This window comes from Pteropus medius, unplaced genomic scaffold (genome assembly GCF_902729225.1).
Source record: "Pteropus medius unplaced genomic scaffold, Ma_sr-lr_union100, whole genome shotgun sequence".
In the NCBI taxonomy this organism is placed as follows: Eukaryota; Metazoa; Chordata; class Mammalia; order Chiroptera; family Pteropodidae; genus Pteropus; species Pteropus medius.
The window spans coordinates 5940025-5958973 of record NW_024354503.1 but is presented as its reverse complement, the minus strand read 5'-3'; the positions used below and the strand labels follow the sequence as shown (position 1 = coordinate 5958973).

Below are 18949 nucleotides of genomic sequence, written 5' to 3'. Positions count from 1 at the left end.
GAACATCGGTATGCAAATATCTTTTTGGATATGGGTTTTCAAGTCTTTGGGGTAAATACCCAGTAGAGGGATTGCTAAATCATATGGTAGATCAATTCTTAGTTTTTTGAGGAACTTCCATACTGTTTTCCATAGTGGCTGTACCAATTTGCAGTCCCACCAGCAGTGTATGAGGGTTCCTTTTTCTCCACATCCTCTCCAGCGTTTGTTATTACTTGTCTTGTTGATTATTGCTATTCTAACAGGTGTGAGATAGTATTTCATTGTGGTTTTGATTTGCATTTCCCTAATAGCTAGTGATGTTGAACATCTTTTCAAATATTTGTTGGCCATTTGTATGTCCTCTAGGGAGAAGTGTTTGTTCAGGTCCTCTGACCATTTTTTGATTGGAGCGTTTGTTTTTTTTCTTGTTATTGAGTTGTATGAGTTCTTCGTATATTTTGGATATTAGGCCCTTATCGGAGGTGTTGCTTGTAAATATGTTTTCCCATTTGGATGGTTGTATCTTTACCTTGTTGATGATTTCTTTTGCTGAGCAGAAGCTTTTTAGTTTGATGTAGTCCCATTCATTTATTTTAGCTTTTACTTCCCTAGCTTTTGAGGTCAAATTCATAAAATCCTCTTTAAGTCCAAGATCCTTGATTTTAGTTTCTATGTTTTTTTCTATGCATTTTATTGTTTCAGTTCTTATATTCAGGTCCTTAATCCATTTTGAGTTAATTTTGTTGTGTGGTGATAGACAACAGTCTAGTTTCATTCTTTTGCGGGTGACTTTCCAGTCTTCCCAGCACCATTTATTAAAGAGACTTTCCTTTCTCCACTGTATGTTTTTGGATTTTTTGTCAAAAATTATTTGCCCGTATAAATATGAGTTTACTTCTGGACTCTCGATTCTATTCCACTGGTCCATGTGTCTGTTTTGCTGCCAGTACCATGCCGTTATGATTACTGTCACTTTGTAGTATAATTTGAAGCCCGACTTCAAATTATACTACAAAGCGACAGTAACTTTTTTATTTTAATAAGTAATGTCAACACACACAGGTACTTTGCTTCTTTTATTAATTAGATGTCTGTTTACAAAGTATATGTACATAAGGAAGAAACTCACAGACATGTGAGAAGTCAAACTGTTCCAGCAGAGTGGAACTGTGGGCAGAACAAGAAGGGCTGAGGAGCTGGGCTGCTCACACACAATAACCAAGTAGAAGGCGAGGATAATAAGGTGATCTAAGAACTAATTAGCCAAACATCGTAGAGTCCTGTAACTCTACAAATTCTATTCCTCCTCTTCTAGAAAGTGAAGCCTTCAGATGGCCTTACAAATATAACAAAATAATGTAGTAATAGGAATATATGAATTTTTAAACTTGCAAAAGTCCCCATCGATATATCCAACAGGACAACAGATTATATAATCCTGACAAATGAGACTGAAAGCCCATGATCTTGAGGAAAGACATTAGGTTGCAAAAAATCAAAAACTATGAGAAAGGTGTGACTTAAAAAGTCTTACGAATATTACAAAAAGGAAGCTCAGCCTGGTCATCTGTGGCCTGGTGACGGTCTCCTTGGACCACACAAACAAGTTTTGAGTCTTGACCAAAAATCAATTGATTGAAGACTCAGATCCAATAATGTCAAGTGAACTAAGATGACATTCCTTTTCTTTTTTCAGTCTGGTTGGATTCTGGAATAAAAATAATATTATAGAAACCCTGGGACAATAACAAAATAAAAAAGCAATGATCCATGGAGGCAGGGGCAGGAAGCTCCAGATTTTGTGGGTCTTGAAGCTTATACATTTGTGTGGCCCTATTTAAGAAAAAGAATGCAAAGTAAGGTATAAAAGTAAATATTTAACTAGACAAAAGAAGGGGCCTTGGAAGATACTGTGCAAGTGAGGGGCCTTGAAGCTTAAAAGTCATTAGCTTCATAATAAACTATCGTTTTTGTGTTTTGTTTGTTCTTTTAGTTATTTAAAGTATTCATAAGAATTGGCCATACTAAAACTTTGTAGTTTAAAATTTTAAAGGTTATTTAATAGTTCGTAAACAATATATAAATACCTGAAAGATTGATTTCAAGTTTTATTAGCTGTACAAGTTTAATAAATTGAGCATTAAACAAGTAGTTCTGGGTGTTCTGCCACATATAAAAGCCTCTCTGATAGTAAAATAATCCTATTAGTTTTATCCAATTCATAATGATTATTACTGATTAAAAAATCAGTACAGTATAAAATTGAAATGGCAACTCTGACCACTAAAATTCTTAGACAAAAAAAAAAAAAAACCCTTGGAAAATCACATTTTGTGTATGACATTGAAAACTGCAAAATATCCACTAAATCAAATTGTACTTCATAGACATAATGAGCATCCATAAAACTACAGCAGCAGATGTGAAACATCACATATGCAAAAATTTGTATGGATCGCATTTGGGTGATGAATTAAATCCTCATTGTATAGTTTGCCCAGGAAAAGACTGAGCCACATAAAAATGAGTTCAGCAAAATTTGAAATGAGAAAAATTCGGAATGGCTAAATCTCATCATACAAAAAGAAAATTGAACAGGGAATTGAGTACAAATTAAACTTCATCAATATTGGAACAGTTCTGATTAAAATGTTTGTGTTTATAAAGTGGAAGCAAGTTGACCATGGAGGTCAAAATAACAGTCAAAAACTTTGGGAGATAATCCATATTCAGCATTTAGTAGAGGTGATGCATGTAACTGGCATGTGGTATGCACTCATTAAACACCAAAGTAGATTTTTTAAAAATATTTTTAATTGTAGTAAAATACAAATAACTAAATTTACTTTTTATCTATTTTAAGTGTACACTTCAGTGGCATTAACTATATTCATTTTGTTGTGCAATCATCACCACTGTCTCCAGAACTTTCTCTTCTAAAACAGAAACTCTGTACCCATTAAACAATAACTCCCGTTCCTACCTCTTTCCAGCCCCTAGCAACCACTATTCTACTTTCTGTCTCTATGAATTTGACTATTCTAAGGTACATCATATAAGTGAAATCAGACAATATTTGTCCTTTTGTGACTGGCTTATTTCATTTAGCATATCTTCAAGGTTTATCCATATTGTAGCATGTATCAGAATTTCCTTCCTTTTTTAAGGCTGAATAATTCCATTGTATGTCCATACCACATGTTGTTTATCCATTCATGTGTCAGTGGATATTTGGGTTGCTTTCACATTTTGGCTATCGTGAACAATGCTGCTAGGAACATGGGTGTACAAACATCTGTTTTGAGTCCTTGCTTTCTTCTTTGGGATATATACTATTGGATCATATGGTGATTATATTTCTATTTTTTTTGAGGAACTGCCATACTGTTTTCCATAGCAACTGTACCATTTTACATTCCCACTAACAGTGGGCAAGTGTTCCAATTTCCCCACACCCTCACCAACATTTGGTGTTTTCTATTTTTTAATAGTAGTTGTCCTAAAGGATGTGTCACTTGATTGTTTTTAAAGGGTGATTTCTCCTCTTCTCAGTCTTGCTATGGATTTCCCTGATACCAGCCCGCCTAGAGAGGGAAATGGAAAACTTCTTGGAATACTTTATGTGACAGGAAGATTGCAACTTGATGAAATAAACCTTGAGATATTATGTCACTACCACACACACACACACACACACACACACACACACACACACACGGTAAATACCAATTTTTTAGCACTGATTGAGAACTGAACCTTCTGCTCAATTTATCAGATCATCGAGCTCTTGAAAAGATGTGCAAAATCATTTTCATGTTTTGCATTGTTATATTTTAAGACATTTTCATTTTATTTCATGTTTAAATGTATGCTCTTCACAGCTGAATTTATAACTAGCTGAACCTCAATCATATCATAATCGGCCCAAATAAGACCAATTAGCCCAAGTGAACCCACATCTTAAATTACCCAGAATAGTCTTAATTTCAAACATTTTATCCTATGTATCATAAATATGCTCTTATTTGTCAGACAATGTAAGTTTCAATCACCTTAGGCTTAATATAGTAGTGTCATCTTGGTATGCCTTTTGTTCTTGGCTGTATCTAGCTTATTCTTCAGCAATGATTTGGAGGCTTACAGAATTTACAAAGTAACATCTGGCTCACAGGTATCTTTTCTTTGGCCTATATGGTGTTTTTAAATTGTTTATTTAAGAACACTTAAAATTCAGAAAACTACAGAAAAACCCAAATTTCTGAAATGTGCTAAAACAGATGATCTGGCAACACTGGGTCTATATTTTTTATGTCAGTTGCTATTTACCATTATGCTTGTGTTGTTGTTTTTCTTACTGTGGAGAAAAAAGTTTTTAAAAAAAATCCCGTCTGATCTTAGAAACTAAGCAGGGGCAGGCCTGGTTAATACTTGGATGGGAGACCACCTAGGAAGACCAGGTGCTTTGGCCTAAAAAATAAAAAATAAGGGATTGTGAGCTGACAAGTTCCTTGCAATCTTGCAACCAAGGGTTGCCTCACCTAAAAAAAAAAAAAATCCCTCTGTTATCCACTACATTTACAGTTTTCCTGCCTGACCATAGTTGTCACTTGACTTTGTTTAGAATGTTCAAGAAGGTATAGTAACTGCACCATGATGAAATTAGATTTCCTGGGCTTGAATGCAGGCTCCCAAAACTTAGCCTCCCCGTTCCTCAGTTTCTTCATCTATAAAATGGAGACCATAACTACCTTATCTACTTCACAGGATTCAGTTAATAAATATAAAATATTTAAAACAGTGTTTTAATAAAAGAAAACCATCCAGGAGCCCAAGGACCATGTCCACCTTTATTTACCACTGAATCCCAGTAGCCAGCACAGAGCTTGGGACAAAAGCAGCATCAAGAGATATTTTTAAATAAATGGAGGGGGGAATTCTAAAATCTAGCAGTATTTACAGCAAGGAACAGACAGACAAGTTGCTCTTCCTATAGGAGGAACGCAACCAAATTAGATGAAGAATAGTTAAAAGCAACAGAGGAAGTGTTGCTGGATTAGACTAGGGTGAAGACAGGTGCAGGGAAGGCAATCCTCATATTATTTGGAAGGCCATCCTGGGGAAAAGAGCGTATATGTCTTATAGCTTCACTGGGTAGAATTACGACCGGGGAGTGGAAATACAAGAAAAAAACCAGGTTCTTTATATTAATGAATACACAATCCCACAAGGTGCTGCGAAGTTGCTATTCCGGCAGCGCAAACTTATGACGACCGCCACGCGGAAATGCTGACGCACTTTGCATTAAGGCGTCGTATGATTGGTGAAAATTTGGCGGGAAGAGAAACCAACAAAGGAAGTGACGTAAGGTGTCACCCATTAGCAGAGATGAGATTATATGGTCCTGAGATACGGAAGTATTACTGGATTGGTTGTTTTATTGAGACACCGCCCCATCAGCCTCACGAGGATCTTTGCTTCCGCTTGCGCAGCATGTTTTGACCTTAGTAAAAATGGCCGCAAAGGCTTCCGGCCCTACTGGGGGCAGAGGGCGTGTATTCGAGAACCTGGCCAGCGAAGACAGGATTCGTGAGCATTGATTGGCTGAAGCAAGAAGCATTTTGAACGCTGATTGGCTCCGTCATTCGCGGGAAGTACTTTGTGGCGCCAGCGAAAAGTAGATATAGCGCTGCGGCCGCAACAAGGTTCTGTGGCGAACGGCGAACCCAGCAGACTGGAATTCTCTCGGTCTTTTTCCTGTGGAAATCGTGACCATAATGTGGAATAGTAATGACGAGTGGCGCGGAGGATGAGAATCGCAAGAATTTAGCAAACAGAGCGGGGGTTGGAGAGGCGTTTGGCCGCGGGAGGAAGAGGAGTTGGGGGAGGGGCGGGAGCCGTAGGTGGGGGCGTTTGGGGGCCAGGGAAAGGTGGTGGGGAAGATAAGGGAGATGTGGGAGTGTTTAGGTGGAGGGAGTGAAGTTTAGGGGACCTGTGGGTTTTTCAGAAGCTTGGAATGCAGCCCAGATACTAATGTTGTTATTTAAAACCAGGTGGATTTGAAAGCTATGGCAACTCCACCTTTGGGGGAGCTGGTGGCTACACACAGTCCCCTGGGGGCTTTGGATCGCCGGCACCTTCTCAGGCTGAAAAGAAATCAGTAGGTTGAAAGAGTATTTCGGTTTTGTTTTTTTTTAATCTGACCTTAAGTTCGTAACTCAGCCAAGTGAAAAAATTTTACGTGGCGAAGGATGTTAAACATGAACTGATTCGATAACAATGATCGAATCTTGAAATCAAGTGCTGTACGTTTGTAAAAAGGAATCTCACCTATGATTGCATCCACTGTTTCCTTGCCTTTATTTTGAAATTTATCAAGCTAGCTAATGAATTAACTTTTATGGAAAAATTAAACATACTAATAGCATATTTTACGTTAAGGTATTCAAAATAGTTTTTTAATTAAACTTGGCGAGGTACTCTAATATGGTGGAAAGAGCATGGTCTTTGAAAGTCATGTAGATCTATGTTCTCCAACACTTTGCTCGATAATATTGGACAAATTTCTTAACTTTCTTGAGAGTCGGTTTTGCACCTAAATAAATGAGATTAAATAATACATGCCTTACAAGGTGGTCGTGAGACTTAATATTATAAAGTGCCTGCCCCGTAGTCGCTTTCAATAAATGGCCCCAGGTTATTATTTAAAAGAACTTGAGCTTTGCAGCCAGAATATGTTGTGTCTAGAATCAGCTTTGCATTTTAACTGGCAGTGAGTTTAGCAAAGCAACTTGAACCCTTGGTTTTGGTAGAGGTGGTTTTTTTCTATCAAATAATGATACTAGTATTATTCATATCACAGTGTGGCTCTGAGTATTGATAAATAAGCTAATGTATAAAAATCTGATCTGTAAAAACCTCTCCACATGCTTATTTACTCTTTCAGAAGAGAGTTTTCATTTAACAACTGCTGTTGATTTCATCCTCACTAGACACTCTTCTGTCCTACCCTTTCCCTTCCCTTTAAGATGTCTAGTGTGACCAAGCCTTTATCCCATTTTCCCCAGGATTGCCATCCAGTTGTCAGAACATCTGTCCTAAAGGAAATTATACCTCTAACTTTTTGTTATGTTTTTTTATGAGATTTAGAGCAACTCCAAAGTTCTGTCTCACTGGCTATTTCTCAAACCCTTTTCAAATAACATCTCTTGTCTGATGAACAGCCAGCTTGCTTTCATCATAAAGCTAGTTTCCTTGTAAAGGTCTGTTCAGGAAGCTAGTCAATTTCATATGCTGTCCCCACTGTGGTCTACTCATTTTGATGAGTCTCTAGTACAAAACAAACTTATCCATTCATCAGGAGCTTTGGAGTCACACAAACCTGAGTTTGAATTCTAAAGTGTTTTTTTAGCTTTTAGGCGTTTGTTAGTTATATGACCTTGTTTCCATATCTGTAAAGCTAGGATAATTAAGTTCCTTTTGAAGATCCAATTTTATATGTAAAATGCTTGGCGCAAAGCAGATGTTAAACGAGTGGTAGTTATTATTTTAATTGAATTTTTTGCCTACTCTTTCAGCGATCCCGAGCCCAGCACATTGTACCCTGTACCATATCACAGCTGCTTTCTGCTACTCTGGTTGATGAAGTGTTCAGAATTGGAAATGTTGAGATTTCACAGGTACATAGAATAATTTGTGAAAGAGCCACTTAATCATATGAAGAATGAAATAAAAATTACTTCATTTAAAAGTACATAAATGTTACATTGGTGTCAAAGCCAAACTTTTTCTTCTGATCTAGGTCACTATTGTGGGGATAATCAGACATGCAGAGAAGGCTCCAACCAACATTGTTTACAAAATAGATGATATGACAGCTGCACCCATGGATGTTCGCCAGTGGGTTGACACAGATGTGAGTGGGGTTACCATGGGACTTTGGAGATGTTGAACTTTTTTTAGTCTGTCTTTTTTAAGGTTCTAATTATAAAAATAATAACATAAGCAAGATATCAAAGGTAGTAACCTTAAAACGAAAGGTTAATACATTTGATTTTATAAAAGTTTAAAACCTTCTAAACTTTCCAAAACACTGTAAACAAAGTTAAAAGACAAGTGACAGGAGGCACTAGAATGTAAATTTAGAACAAAGATTTTTTATGCTGGCACTGTATCCTTAGCACCTAAAACAGTGCCAGTTACATGGTGAGCCCTTAGTAAATATTTAAATAAATGGGAAAATAAATTTTTTGCAACATATTACAAACATTTAAAATGTTTAATTAATAAAAGCTCTTAACAACAAAAAGCAACTTCACCTTAAAGAAATGGACATAGAAGATGTACAGATAATCCATAATAGATGAAATATAAATTGCAACAACAATAACAGCAGGTTTAATAAACATTAAGGTACTGTTTTTAACTTATTAAATTAGCAAGGAAAAAAATAGAATTGCAATGCCCATTTCCAATGAGGGTGGTAGCTAGCACAGTGCCTCTAGCACTTAGTAGGCACTTAATTTGTTGAATGATTTGTCACCATTTGGAGAAGTGGATACCATTCTGTGATGGTATAACTATAAATTGGTATAACCTTTCTCAAAAATCAGCAGATGATCAAAATCATCCGTCATAAAGATGTTGACCTCATACACTACTGCTAGAGATTGACATTTAGGAAATAATTACATGTACAATGATTCAGATGCAAGAACGTTGATCATAGTATTATTTATAATGAAAAACTAAAAACAAAATATTAGGAATAGCGTTACTAATTAAAGCATGGTATATTTATAGAGTACGTCAAATGATGTAGAAAGCTATCGTCACAAAGAAGTGATTACCATAAATCGTTGAGAGGAAAAGAGCACATTATAAGATAGTATGTGTAGTACGATCCCATTTTTACAAAGTAACATGTATATGGAGAAAATAGACTGAAAGAAAATAGCATGCTTTTTATCCTTTTTATTGTTTAATTGGGCAGAAGGCCTCTTGGTTTTTTATGTTGTTTTTTAAACAAACAAACTTTATTCTGATCTAAGTCACTGTTGTGGGGATAATCAGACATGCAGAGAAGGCTCTAACCAATATTCAAAAATTGGATAATAAATAATTTGCTATTTTCACTTCAAAAACCACCAGTCATCTATGGAGAAATAACTTGCTAGCTCTGCATTCTTTAATTTTTGCTTCTCAGAAAAATACAGGATAATTTATTCACTAGTTATTGGAATACAGATTCTGAACCAAACTGCTTGGTTCCGGGTGTACAAAAATGAATAGGATGCAGTGCCTGCCATCAAGAGGCGGGGCAGATAATAAAGATGCCTGATAATACATGCTCATATAAAATGTACCATGCTTACTTATAAGACATTGTTAAAAATCACCTGAAATCCCACATCCCAGAGATGGCTACTATTATAACATATTTTGGTAAATACCCTTTCAGACATTTCTGTCTGCATACCTGCACGTATATTAGATGTCTGCATACAGTTTTATGTAAAGGATGATATGATATGGAGCTGCTCTATAACTCTTTTCATTCAAAACTTATGGTGTGGAACTGATCTCTATTGTCAGTAAATATAGATTTATACCATTTTGAGTGACTGCCTATTCCATCATAAGATTACATCATCTGTTACTTAACAGTGGACCCAACTGGAGAACATTTAGCTTGTTTCCAGTCATTTGCTATTATAGACAATGTCCTAGTGAGTATCTTTGTGTACATTTCTTCATGATTATGAGGTAATCTCCTTAAGATGAATTCTTAAAACTAGATTTTCTAGAAGAAATACATATTTTATATTTTTTTTACTTTTTTTTTGCCTTCCATAAAAGAACCAATTTACATACTTCATTAGTGCATGAAAGTGCCCAGTTAGCTCTCCATACCCTTTCTAACAGTGGGCTTTATGAATCTTAAGTTTTTGTTTGATAGTTTAAAAATACAGTCTCATCAGTGAGAATTTTCTCATTTTTTACTTCTTTGGTTTTAGTGAGATGAAATTTTTTTTACCATATTAAACGTTAATTTGGATATTTGGTATAAATTCAGCTATGTAAAATAGATGAAGTGAAATGCAAAAAAATAGTTGATCTCCAGCTGATGGATGTTGGGGTGTTTTTTATTTTTAAACACATGTATCTTATTTTTTATTTTTTTATACTTGTATTTTATAATAAGAAAAAACTTTAAGACTCTACTTATATATTTTCTTATAAATAATGTGTACATGTTCTAGAAAACCCCAAAAGAAATGTTAAAATCATTTGTAATTATCCCAGTTAACCATTGTTAACATTTTGGTGTGTATTTTTCCCCCACATGGAAATTCAGCTTTTTTCTGTGTGTCACAACCGGTCTTCCCAGACAATAAATAGAATTCTACATGTGCCTGTTGTTGACATATTTAGATTGTTTTAAATTTTTTAGTATTCTGTGCTGTAGTGAATATTCTTAAAGCTAAATCTTAATGCATGTTCTTATTTCCTAAAAGTAGGTCTGCTGTACTGATATGTATGTCCACCCGAAAGTTGTATAACTAAGAGCATTGAATGAGAGTGCCATAATTGTTTGCTTTTTTATGATGTGCATAACATAGAACTTTGGAACTGGAAATTACCTTTAGAGATGTTTTTATTCTAATTTCTGATTTTATAAAAAAAATTCTAAAAGTTAGGGCAAACTAGTTAGTACTATATTAGGATCCTTTAACTCTCACTTTATAACTTTCTCTTTTTGTACATTATTTAGAAATTTTTAAGAGGTTTTCACCAACATCACTAAAACCTTAGTAATATGTTTGTATTTTATTTGTTAGGACACCAGCGGTGAAAATACTGTGGTTCCTCCAGAAACGTATGTGAAAGTGGCTGGCCATCTGAGATCTTTTCAGGTGAAGTCAGAAAAAAAATGACAAAATGTATTTGCATGAAGCCATTTCTGGATTCGTGCCTGAGTTTAGAATACTGAAAATTTAAACTAAGTTCCTATGTTTAATGGGAGTTATATTGAAGTTATTTTATTATTTTCTTCTTCAAAGGGAAATAATGGGTTTTACCTTAATGCAAAATTAACAGAATGATAGAGAAAGAACAGGATCTCTGCCTACAGTTGCCATCTCTGGTATCCATTAGATGTAAATGGGCAGACCCTGGATTTAGAGCCAGGATACTAGACTGCTTGGTTGTGTAACCTTGGGCAAGTCTTGAATATCTTGGCTAGTTTGGGGTTTTTTATTATATTTTATTGACTATATTTAGATTAACCTTGAGTTACAAATTTTAAGTATGTAACACATTTTTCTCGTGTTAGCAGAATATTATAACCAAGAAAAGAGCCATGGCGTTTTGACCTGAAATTGACTTGAATATGCTCATCCTTTATTCACATTTTTCTCTTTACTTTAATAGAACAAAAAAAGCCTGGTAGCCTTTAAGATTATGCCCCTGGAGGATATGAATGAGTTCACTGCACATATTCTGGAAGTAGTGAATGCACACATGACACTGAACAAAGCTAACAGCCAGGTGAGCAGCTTCACTCATCGTTTTCTCTTCCCTGGAAGAGCATAGGCAGCTTCTGTGCTCTGGCTTTGGTTTTCTTGACATTCTGAAGGTCGAGCCAGAATAAAGGTATCACTCAGTTCTTAAAATGTTTTGTCCATGAAGTTTGCCATGCTGTTTTATTCCAGATAAAGCACTCATGTTTTTCTCAGAATGACAAGTTCCTATGACACACACACACACACACACACACACCCCACTGGCTTGGATGGCTGGAGCCTAAGACAGCCTTCATGTGTAGACATGTAGTTACAGCTTGAGCTGCAACTACAATTGTCAGTCTATATTCAGAGAAAAACCTCAACTGGGACAGCATTTTGCTCCTTTCCTTCCAGCCTATTGGCTAAATAGTTAGAATTTACGCATCATTATTTTATCACTGAAAAGATATTTTTTGCTTCATATTGAAATTTCTCAATATTATTTTCTGTTGTATGAATTCAATTTGGCAAGTCCATCTAGGTCCAGGCAAAGGGTTTGTTGATTCTTGTGTTGGAATGTCCTTCAATGATTCTAGTGGCAAGATGGAGGATAGGTTACAATAAGAGAGACGAGAGGTCTGAGGAGCTATTAAAGATGCTGTTGCATCTTACTCTGTGCCAAGCACTTTGTTATCTCTGTGGATACAGATATAAATGCTTTTGTTAGAAAAATACTTGTTGAGCCTAGTACGTGCCAGTCATTCTAGGCCCTTGGAATATAGCACTTAATCCAGAGATGAATAAAGTGTCTGCACTCGAAACTTGAGAGAAATGGGCAATAAACCAGAAACGAATATATAATTTTAGATTGTCGTAGCTGTGCTGAAATAAAATAAAGTAGGAGAAGAGAGCGATGGAGGAAATATGAATGGTGCAATGTAGATAGGGGAAGAACAAACCAAGCAGAGGGAATAGAAAGTCAGAAGCCATGAGGCTGCAGTAAGCTTGGGATGTGTGAGACCAGCAAAAAGGCCAGTCTGTCTAGTGAAGCAGATGACAGGGAAAACAGTTGGATGTAGGCAAGGAAGCAGAACCCAGATTGTGTAGGGCTCTGTAGGCCATAGTAAGGATTATTTTATTCTGATTGATACCAAACCTTTAAAAGGTTTTGTCTAGGGAGTGACGTGGTCTGATTTACCTTTTTAAAAGCTGACTTGGGCTGCTGTATGGAGAATAGACTATGAGGTACCAAGAATAACAATAGAAGTAATTCAGAGGAATGGTAACATCTGGGATAAGGAGTGGTTAGATTTTGATATCATTTGAAGGTAGAGCTGATAGGCCTTATTGAAGTGTTAGATATAGGATATAAAGAACAGAGTATTCAAAAATGACTCCTGGGTTTGGGCTTGAGCAAGTAGATGAAGGTAGCAATTTTGGAGGATAAAATCCAGCGTTCTGTTTGGACTTAACAAGGATGAGATACCAGTTAAATATCCAACTGGAGAACAATGGATGGTTAAATGTATAAGGTTGGGACTCTAGAAAGAGGTAAGGACTAGAGATAGAACTTTGGGAGTCATTGTATAGGTGGTAGATAAAGCCTCATGAGCTCAGACAACTAGGGAGTTAAGAGGTCAGAGACTTGAGCTCTGGTATTTTAACCTTAAGTCTGGAAGCAGAACAGGGGCTAGTGAAAGTCAAGTTGCCAGGTTGGTAGGAGGAAAACCAGAATGTGATTCTGTAGAATATTGTGAAAAGAATATTTTAAGACGGAGTAGAAATCAATTGTAGAACTCTACCTAGAAGTCAAGTAAGATGATGAGAGAGGTCTGCTGTTGAATTTGGAAACATGGATCTTCAAAAGAGAGGCTTCAGTAGAGGAGAGGAGAAAAGTGGGTTGAAGAGAATGGCATTTTGGTATTTATTACTATCCTTGGTAACATATATGTATCAAATATGTGATATAAACGGTTTTAAAGTAAGCATGGGTGGTTAGGGAGTGGAAACTGGGAATGTAGACAGTTATGTTGTAGAGTAAATAAGTCTTTTCCTTCAAAGGGTTTGCATTATTAGGGGTTCAGAGCACTTAAGTAGTGATAAGTGGCAAGTTCAGGGTGCCATGGAACCACAGAGGATTTCCTATCCTGATCTGGACATTAAGAGAGGCCTCCTGGAGGAGGTTATGAGGGGGCGCTATCTGAAGCAGGACATGAGATCATTTCAGCAGAGTAAGAAATAGCATTCAGTTCAGTATTATTGGATCATAAAACGTAAGACTTCTATTTTACCAGCAGGCAATGTGAAGTTATCCAGCTTGAAAACAAGGGACCATGACTGATTTTTATTTTTTTATTACCTCAAAGCAGTAAACATCTAATGAACATTTGTTGAGTGAATGAATCTCCTGATTTCTCCTAATGAGTTTCTGCGGTGCTCCTTTATTATGGGTACTGAATATTTGATCTGTTATCCTCACTTATTCAATTCAATAGATTAAACAGTGAGCACATACTGTCCACCAGGCACTGTGCAAAAATGAAAGGGCTTGTGGGCATAAATAACAGGCAATTTTTGTGATGGCTACTATAGGAGAGAAGGGGCCAAATGCTGTGAGAGCCAAGAAGGAAGGACATGATTTAACTTGGCTTGGGGAATGTCAGGGAAGGCTTTACAAAGACAGTAGTAATTAAGTTGGCCTTCAAAGGATGAGAAGAGAGTTTACCGGGCAGATGAGGGGAGAAATATTCAACAGGGAACATGTTTGAGTCAGAGGCATGTTTGTGGATGGCAAGAAGTCCAAGTACAGCTGAAGAGTAAAGTGTTGCAAGGGAATGTCAAGAATAAAATAAAGATTTTGTGGTCTAATTGTAGTAGGTCTTGAATGTCTAGGAGTTTTATATTATTTTCACAGGCAGGGGGAGCCACTGGGAAGCGTTTAGGCAGAGAGTGATGTGATAGAAGTTATTACTTAGTAGCAATGAGAAGGGTTGATTGAAGTAGGAGAGACTAGCAGCTGAGATACCAATCAGGAGACCAGGGGTGATGATCTGCTTGAGCTGAATGACACTGAAGATTATATTAAAAGACTGTGGTGACAAATTTTGGAAAGTAAGCGAATGGAGACTTACACATGACTAAGGTCTGCTTTAGGTTCAAGTTTACTAATTGAGATGAAATATAGAAGGGCAAATCGGTTTGGGGAGGAAGGTAATGAATTTCGTTTTGAAGTGTGTGAGATATCTAGGTGGTGGTATCCAGTAAATGGCTGGAAACAAGGATTCGTGGTCTAGGAGGAGGTCTAGAAATAAATCCTGGAGGAAGTATCAGCCTTTTGGGAGACAAGTAGAAAAATAGGCTGATAGAGGATATTGAGAAAGTGTGATTTGAGAGTTAAGTGGAGAACCAGAAGAATGTAGTATCAAGAAGTCTAGGGACACTGTGAGGCCCAACGACAGGCACGTAAGGGTGCCTCTTTGCTTCCTCTCCTGAAAATGTAAGCACTTGAGTACCTTCCAAGAGGAATGTGGTTAGCCGTGTCTGCTTTTGAGGTCACGTGTTACCAGGGCTGAAAAAGACTATTGAGTGTTGGTTGAAAAGTCATTGATGACTTTGGTTAGAACAGTTTCAGAGATGGATTAGGGGGAATCCAAATAGTGGGAGTTGTGGAGTGACTAAGGAGAAGGGAAATGAAAACAGTGATTATAGTCCTTTTTTTTTTTTTAACTTCGGTGATTAAAAAAGAAGAAAAGAAAAGATGATGGGAACTGTGTCTCCTTTTCTCCCTGTAATGCTTCATGATGCCTAGTTGACACTCAAATGCATGAGTGATTAAACACCAAAGATACCATTATAGCAAACATCTGGGTAATTTCCTACTCAGTGCTAGTTCTCCTTTGGTACCCTCCCATCACAAAGAAAAGGAGGCAGAAGGCATCTTTCTCTCTGTTTGATATGGTGTGCTTCAGAGGATTATTTTACCTTCCTTTGAAATACTTATTAAATAATAGTTCTCCCTTCCATTGTAAATACTTGTAATTGAGAAAACTGGTTAAATTGCTTTTTGTAAGGTGCTTATTATATTAACAAGCTTTTTAAAATAGCAAGGACTCTGTTTAAATTGATGAACTTTCTCCTGTTGTGAACTTATTTCTTAATTTAGCCTTCGAGAGGAAGAGCATCCATCAGCAATCCAGGAATGGGCGAAGCAGGGAACTTTGGTGGGAATAGCTTCATGCCAGTAAATGGCCTCACCGTGGCCCAAAACCAGGTAAACTACCCAAGTGGCTCCAGAAATGCAAATCTCAGACAATCCTAAATTTTATTATTTCCTTAATGATTTTAAGGCTGTCTTATAAAGAGATTTAGATTTACATAGGGAAGCTGATTCAAAGTAGTTGCCAAAATCTTTCTGATTTGAATTTTCAGGTACTGAATTTGATTAAGGCTTGCCCAAGACCTGAAGGATTGAACTTTCACGAACTCAAGAACCAGCTCCAACACATGACTGTAGTTTCAATCAAGTGAGTGAGTGGTTTCCACGAGCTAAGACTCTGGAGTTAAACCTACTTTACCGCATCCGGGTTTCCTGATAATGAAAGGTGTTTCAAAAACCAACAAGCTATCTGTTGACTACAACCTTATTGACAGAAGGGAAGTTGTTTAGTCATGGAAAAATAGAAAAAAAGGATTCACAAAGATGGTGCTGCCTGTCACATCCTTCATTCATTTGTTCATTCAATAAACACTGAGCCCCACTACGTGCGGGGGATGTAATTTTGTGCAAAAACTGACCTGACACCTCTTGTGGGATTTAATCTGGAGGAGGGAGGTTCTTAGCTCCCGGTCCTCAGGTGTACAGTCCCCTCTGTGGAGATGTGGGTATCAGGCTATCTGGACCCGAAACTGTTAGTCCTTATCCTGATAAACATGTTAGGCATCTTCCTGATTCCAGTGAACTAATCAAACAGTACTATGGTGATTGTGGTAGTTATTTGTTACCATAAATCAGTTGATATTCTAGGCCTAGATAGAGAAATGCTCAGGTCTAATTTCATTTCCTGTCCTATAAAATGAAGATAATTGTTTGTCTTAGAGTTACTGTGATGATGAGGTACAGAATGGCTGTCATATAGTAGGTGCTCCATAAATTGTTCCTGTCACTAAATATGTTACTGACACAGACCCTGAGGGCCTTTAAGGTTTTGAAGGTCTCAACAGTTTCTGGAAAGACTTTCCTTTCCTTCCTATAACTTCACACAGGGGGAGCTAGAGGGTCAGTGGGTAGATGGGGAAGGGCATGCAACATTTTTAAAAAGCTCTTTATACTAGAAGATTTTAGTACAAGTTGGACTACAGCTTTAGATCCTTGTTTTGATTTGCTTAGACTGGTATTTAAAAGAGGCCTTATTTTCTTGCCTTTACACAATTTGGGAGAAGGATCCGAGACAGCCCTAATAGCCATTGTCTCCATAGATTACGTCAGTTCTGCAATTTTATTGGTATTTCTCCCCACAAGAGTTTTCCGTGAGTGAATGGCTGTGAATTTTTAGCTAAGATAGAAAGTGGGGAGGTGAATGAAGCTTACATATTTGGCCATATCCAAAATGCAGTTTTCTTCTGCGTTGGTTTGAAAATGAGTCTGTCTTTTCTTTCTTTCTAGGCAAGCTGTGGACTTTCTAAGCAACGAGGGACACATCTATTCCACTGTGGATGATGATCATTTTAAATCCACAGACGCAGAATAACTGGATCTACTTGGGTACCTAACATATTTTCCAGCTGGACCTATTTTCACACTCTTGTCTCCAGCTGTGTATATGTTTGGCCAGTTGACTTCTAGAAAGCAGGTTTCATCTATAAAAGATCTCAATTGACATCCTTTTGAAGCTTACTGCTCTTCTGTATTTTTGAAGCTCAAAGGGAAATAGGCAACTGACAAGCATGTAAAACAGACTGGAATTTCTTAAGTTACAAATTAAAACATCAGGATAGTGGAGATGGAAGAGGGATGCTATCAGGAGTTGGGCAGTGTTACTTAAATAATACATGCAAGTCTCTATTCCTAAAATGTTTCCTGTTGAGACAAGATGAGTAGGACTAGAACCTGTGAGTGGAAAGCTAGCCAAGAAACCCGCTAACCTCTGCCTGTTTTTGTTCCTTGTCTTGGTTATGTGTTACTTTCAGAATTGCACTTTCTTTCACCACGTCTTGACTGCTGCCAAGAGTGTGTTAATAAATATGAGGTTCTAGAGTTGGACCTCATGGGGCAGAGGGGAAGAAATGTTACCATGATTTGTACAAATTAAATACTTTCATACATTAAATAAAGTAGTTTTGTTATTGCAGTAATTTATGAAATTGTTCTTATTTTTAAGTTGGCATAATTACTACTTTATCACTGAAACAGTGTAGCATAGTTTGACTTGGCTGTGAAGTCTTGGCTCTCCTTTTTAGGATCTTGAGCAGGCTGTGTCGGCTCTGAGAGCCTCCATTTTCTCATTTACGAAGAGAATGATGTTATTTTCTTCTAGGTTTGTTATGAAAATTGAATGAAATAAAGATGATAAAGCATTTAGCGTTGCCATTAATAAGGGTGATAAAATGGACCTTAATCTTGATTCTGTAGCAGTATATAATTATGTAAGTGAATCGAATATCTACAGTCTGACCTTAGAATGAGATTCTAAAGGCCTTGGCTACTTTTTGGCCAACTTAGCTCTGTTTCTTGTGGGAGAGGAAACTAGTTCAAAGATGTTTTTGACAGCTCCAGAAAGTAAGCTACTTCTTGAATGAAAACTAATTCTGAGGTAAATTAATGAGGTATAACATTCAAATAAAAATTTTATAATTGCTTTAATTGTGTTTCTAAATGAGATCTAGCAGCTGTAGAGAAGGCTCCACCCTCCTGGTTTCTAACAGTGAACAACAATCTGGCTGTTATTTTCTATACATGCAAAGTAGTTTCCATCTTGGGAGCTATGCAGATGTTTAAGAGGCAGTCCATTGCAAGTACGTCCATTCTTGATTCCTAAAATAAAGGCCAGTGGGCTAAAAATAAGTTAAAAAGTCATATACATTTGAATTTGAAATGCATGATAGGGTACTTTTATGGGTGGTGGACTTCCCTTTCTAGTCATCAGGCTAGTGCCTTCAAAATGGGCAAGGCAGAAGCAGTGGTTTTGCATGAAAGTCTTTTCCTTTGAATTTGGGGATTCAGCCATTAAAAACTACTTACTGATTCAGCAAGTATTGAAGACATCTGTGTCACCCCATTAGGCACTAGGAATATAAGCAAACTAAGAGATGGGTGTTCAGCATTCCCAGCAGCACAGAGTAGCTGCTCAGTGGCGAGGAACTCTGCCATCTTTTTTACGGTATTTATGGCATTTACACAGTCTCACAGTAGTTGTGCATTTTCTGAGCAATACAGAAGCCTATGGGGCTGAGCACATTCCTCAGCA

At 37.0% G+C, this 18949-nt stretch overlaps 1 protein-coding gene across 1 annotated transcript; it reads left to right on the top strand.

Annotated features, from left to right (window-relative positions):
- The first annotated feature begins 5556 nt into the window (after positions 1-5556).
- On the top strand, positions 5557-17837 carry RPA2 (replication protein A2). Its single transcript, XM_039854089.1, has 9 exons — positions 5557-5766; positions 6033-6139; positions 7557-7658; positions 7781-7894; positions 10821-10895; positions 11413-11529; positions 15649-15756; positions 15915-16009; positions 17149-17837. Exons 1-9 carry the CDS (start codon positions 5757-5759, stop codon positions 17231-17233), a joined length of 813 nt encoding a protein of 270 aa, XP_039710023.1. The 5' UTR covers positions 5557-5756; the 3' UTR covers positions 17234-17837.
- Positions 17838-18949: the final 1112 nt, after the last annotated feature.

Bases quoted from the DNA above. Each gene is read 5' to 3' on its own strand.
- RPA2 (XM_039854089.1), top strand. The intron at 11,530-15,648 runs GTGAGCAGCTTC...TTCTTAATTTAG, and splicing joins TGAACAAAGCTAACAGCCAG to CCTTCGAGAGGAAGAGCATC. The intron at 16,010-17,148 runs GTGAGTGAGTGG...CTTTCTTTCTAG, and splicing joins ATGACTGTAGTTTCAATCAA to GCAAGCTGTGGACTTTCTAA.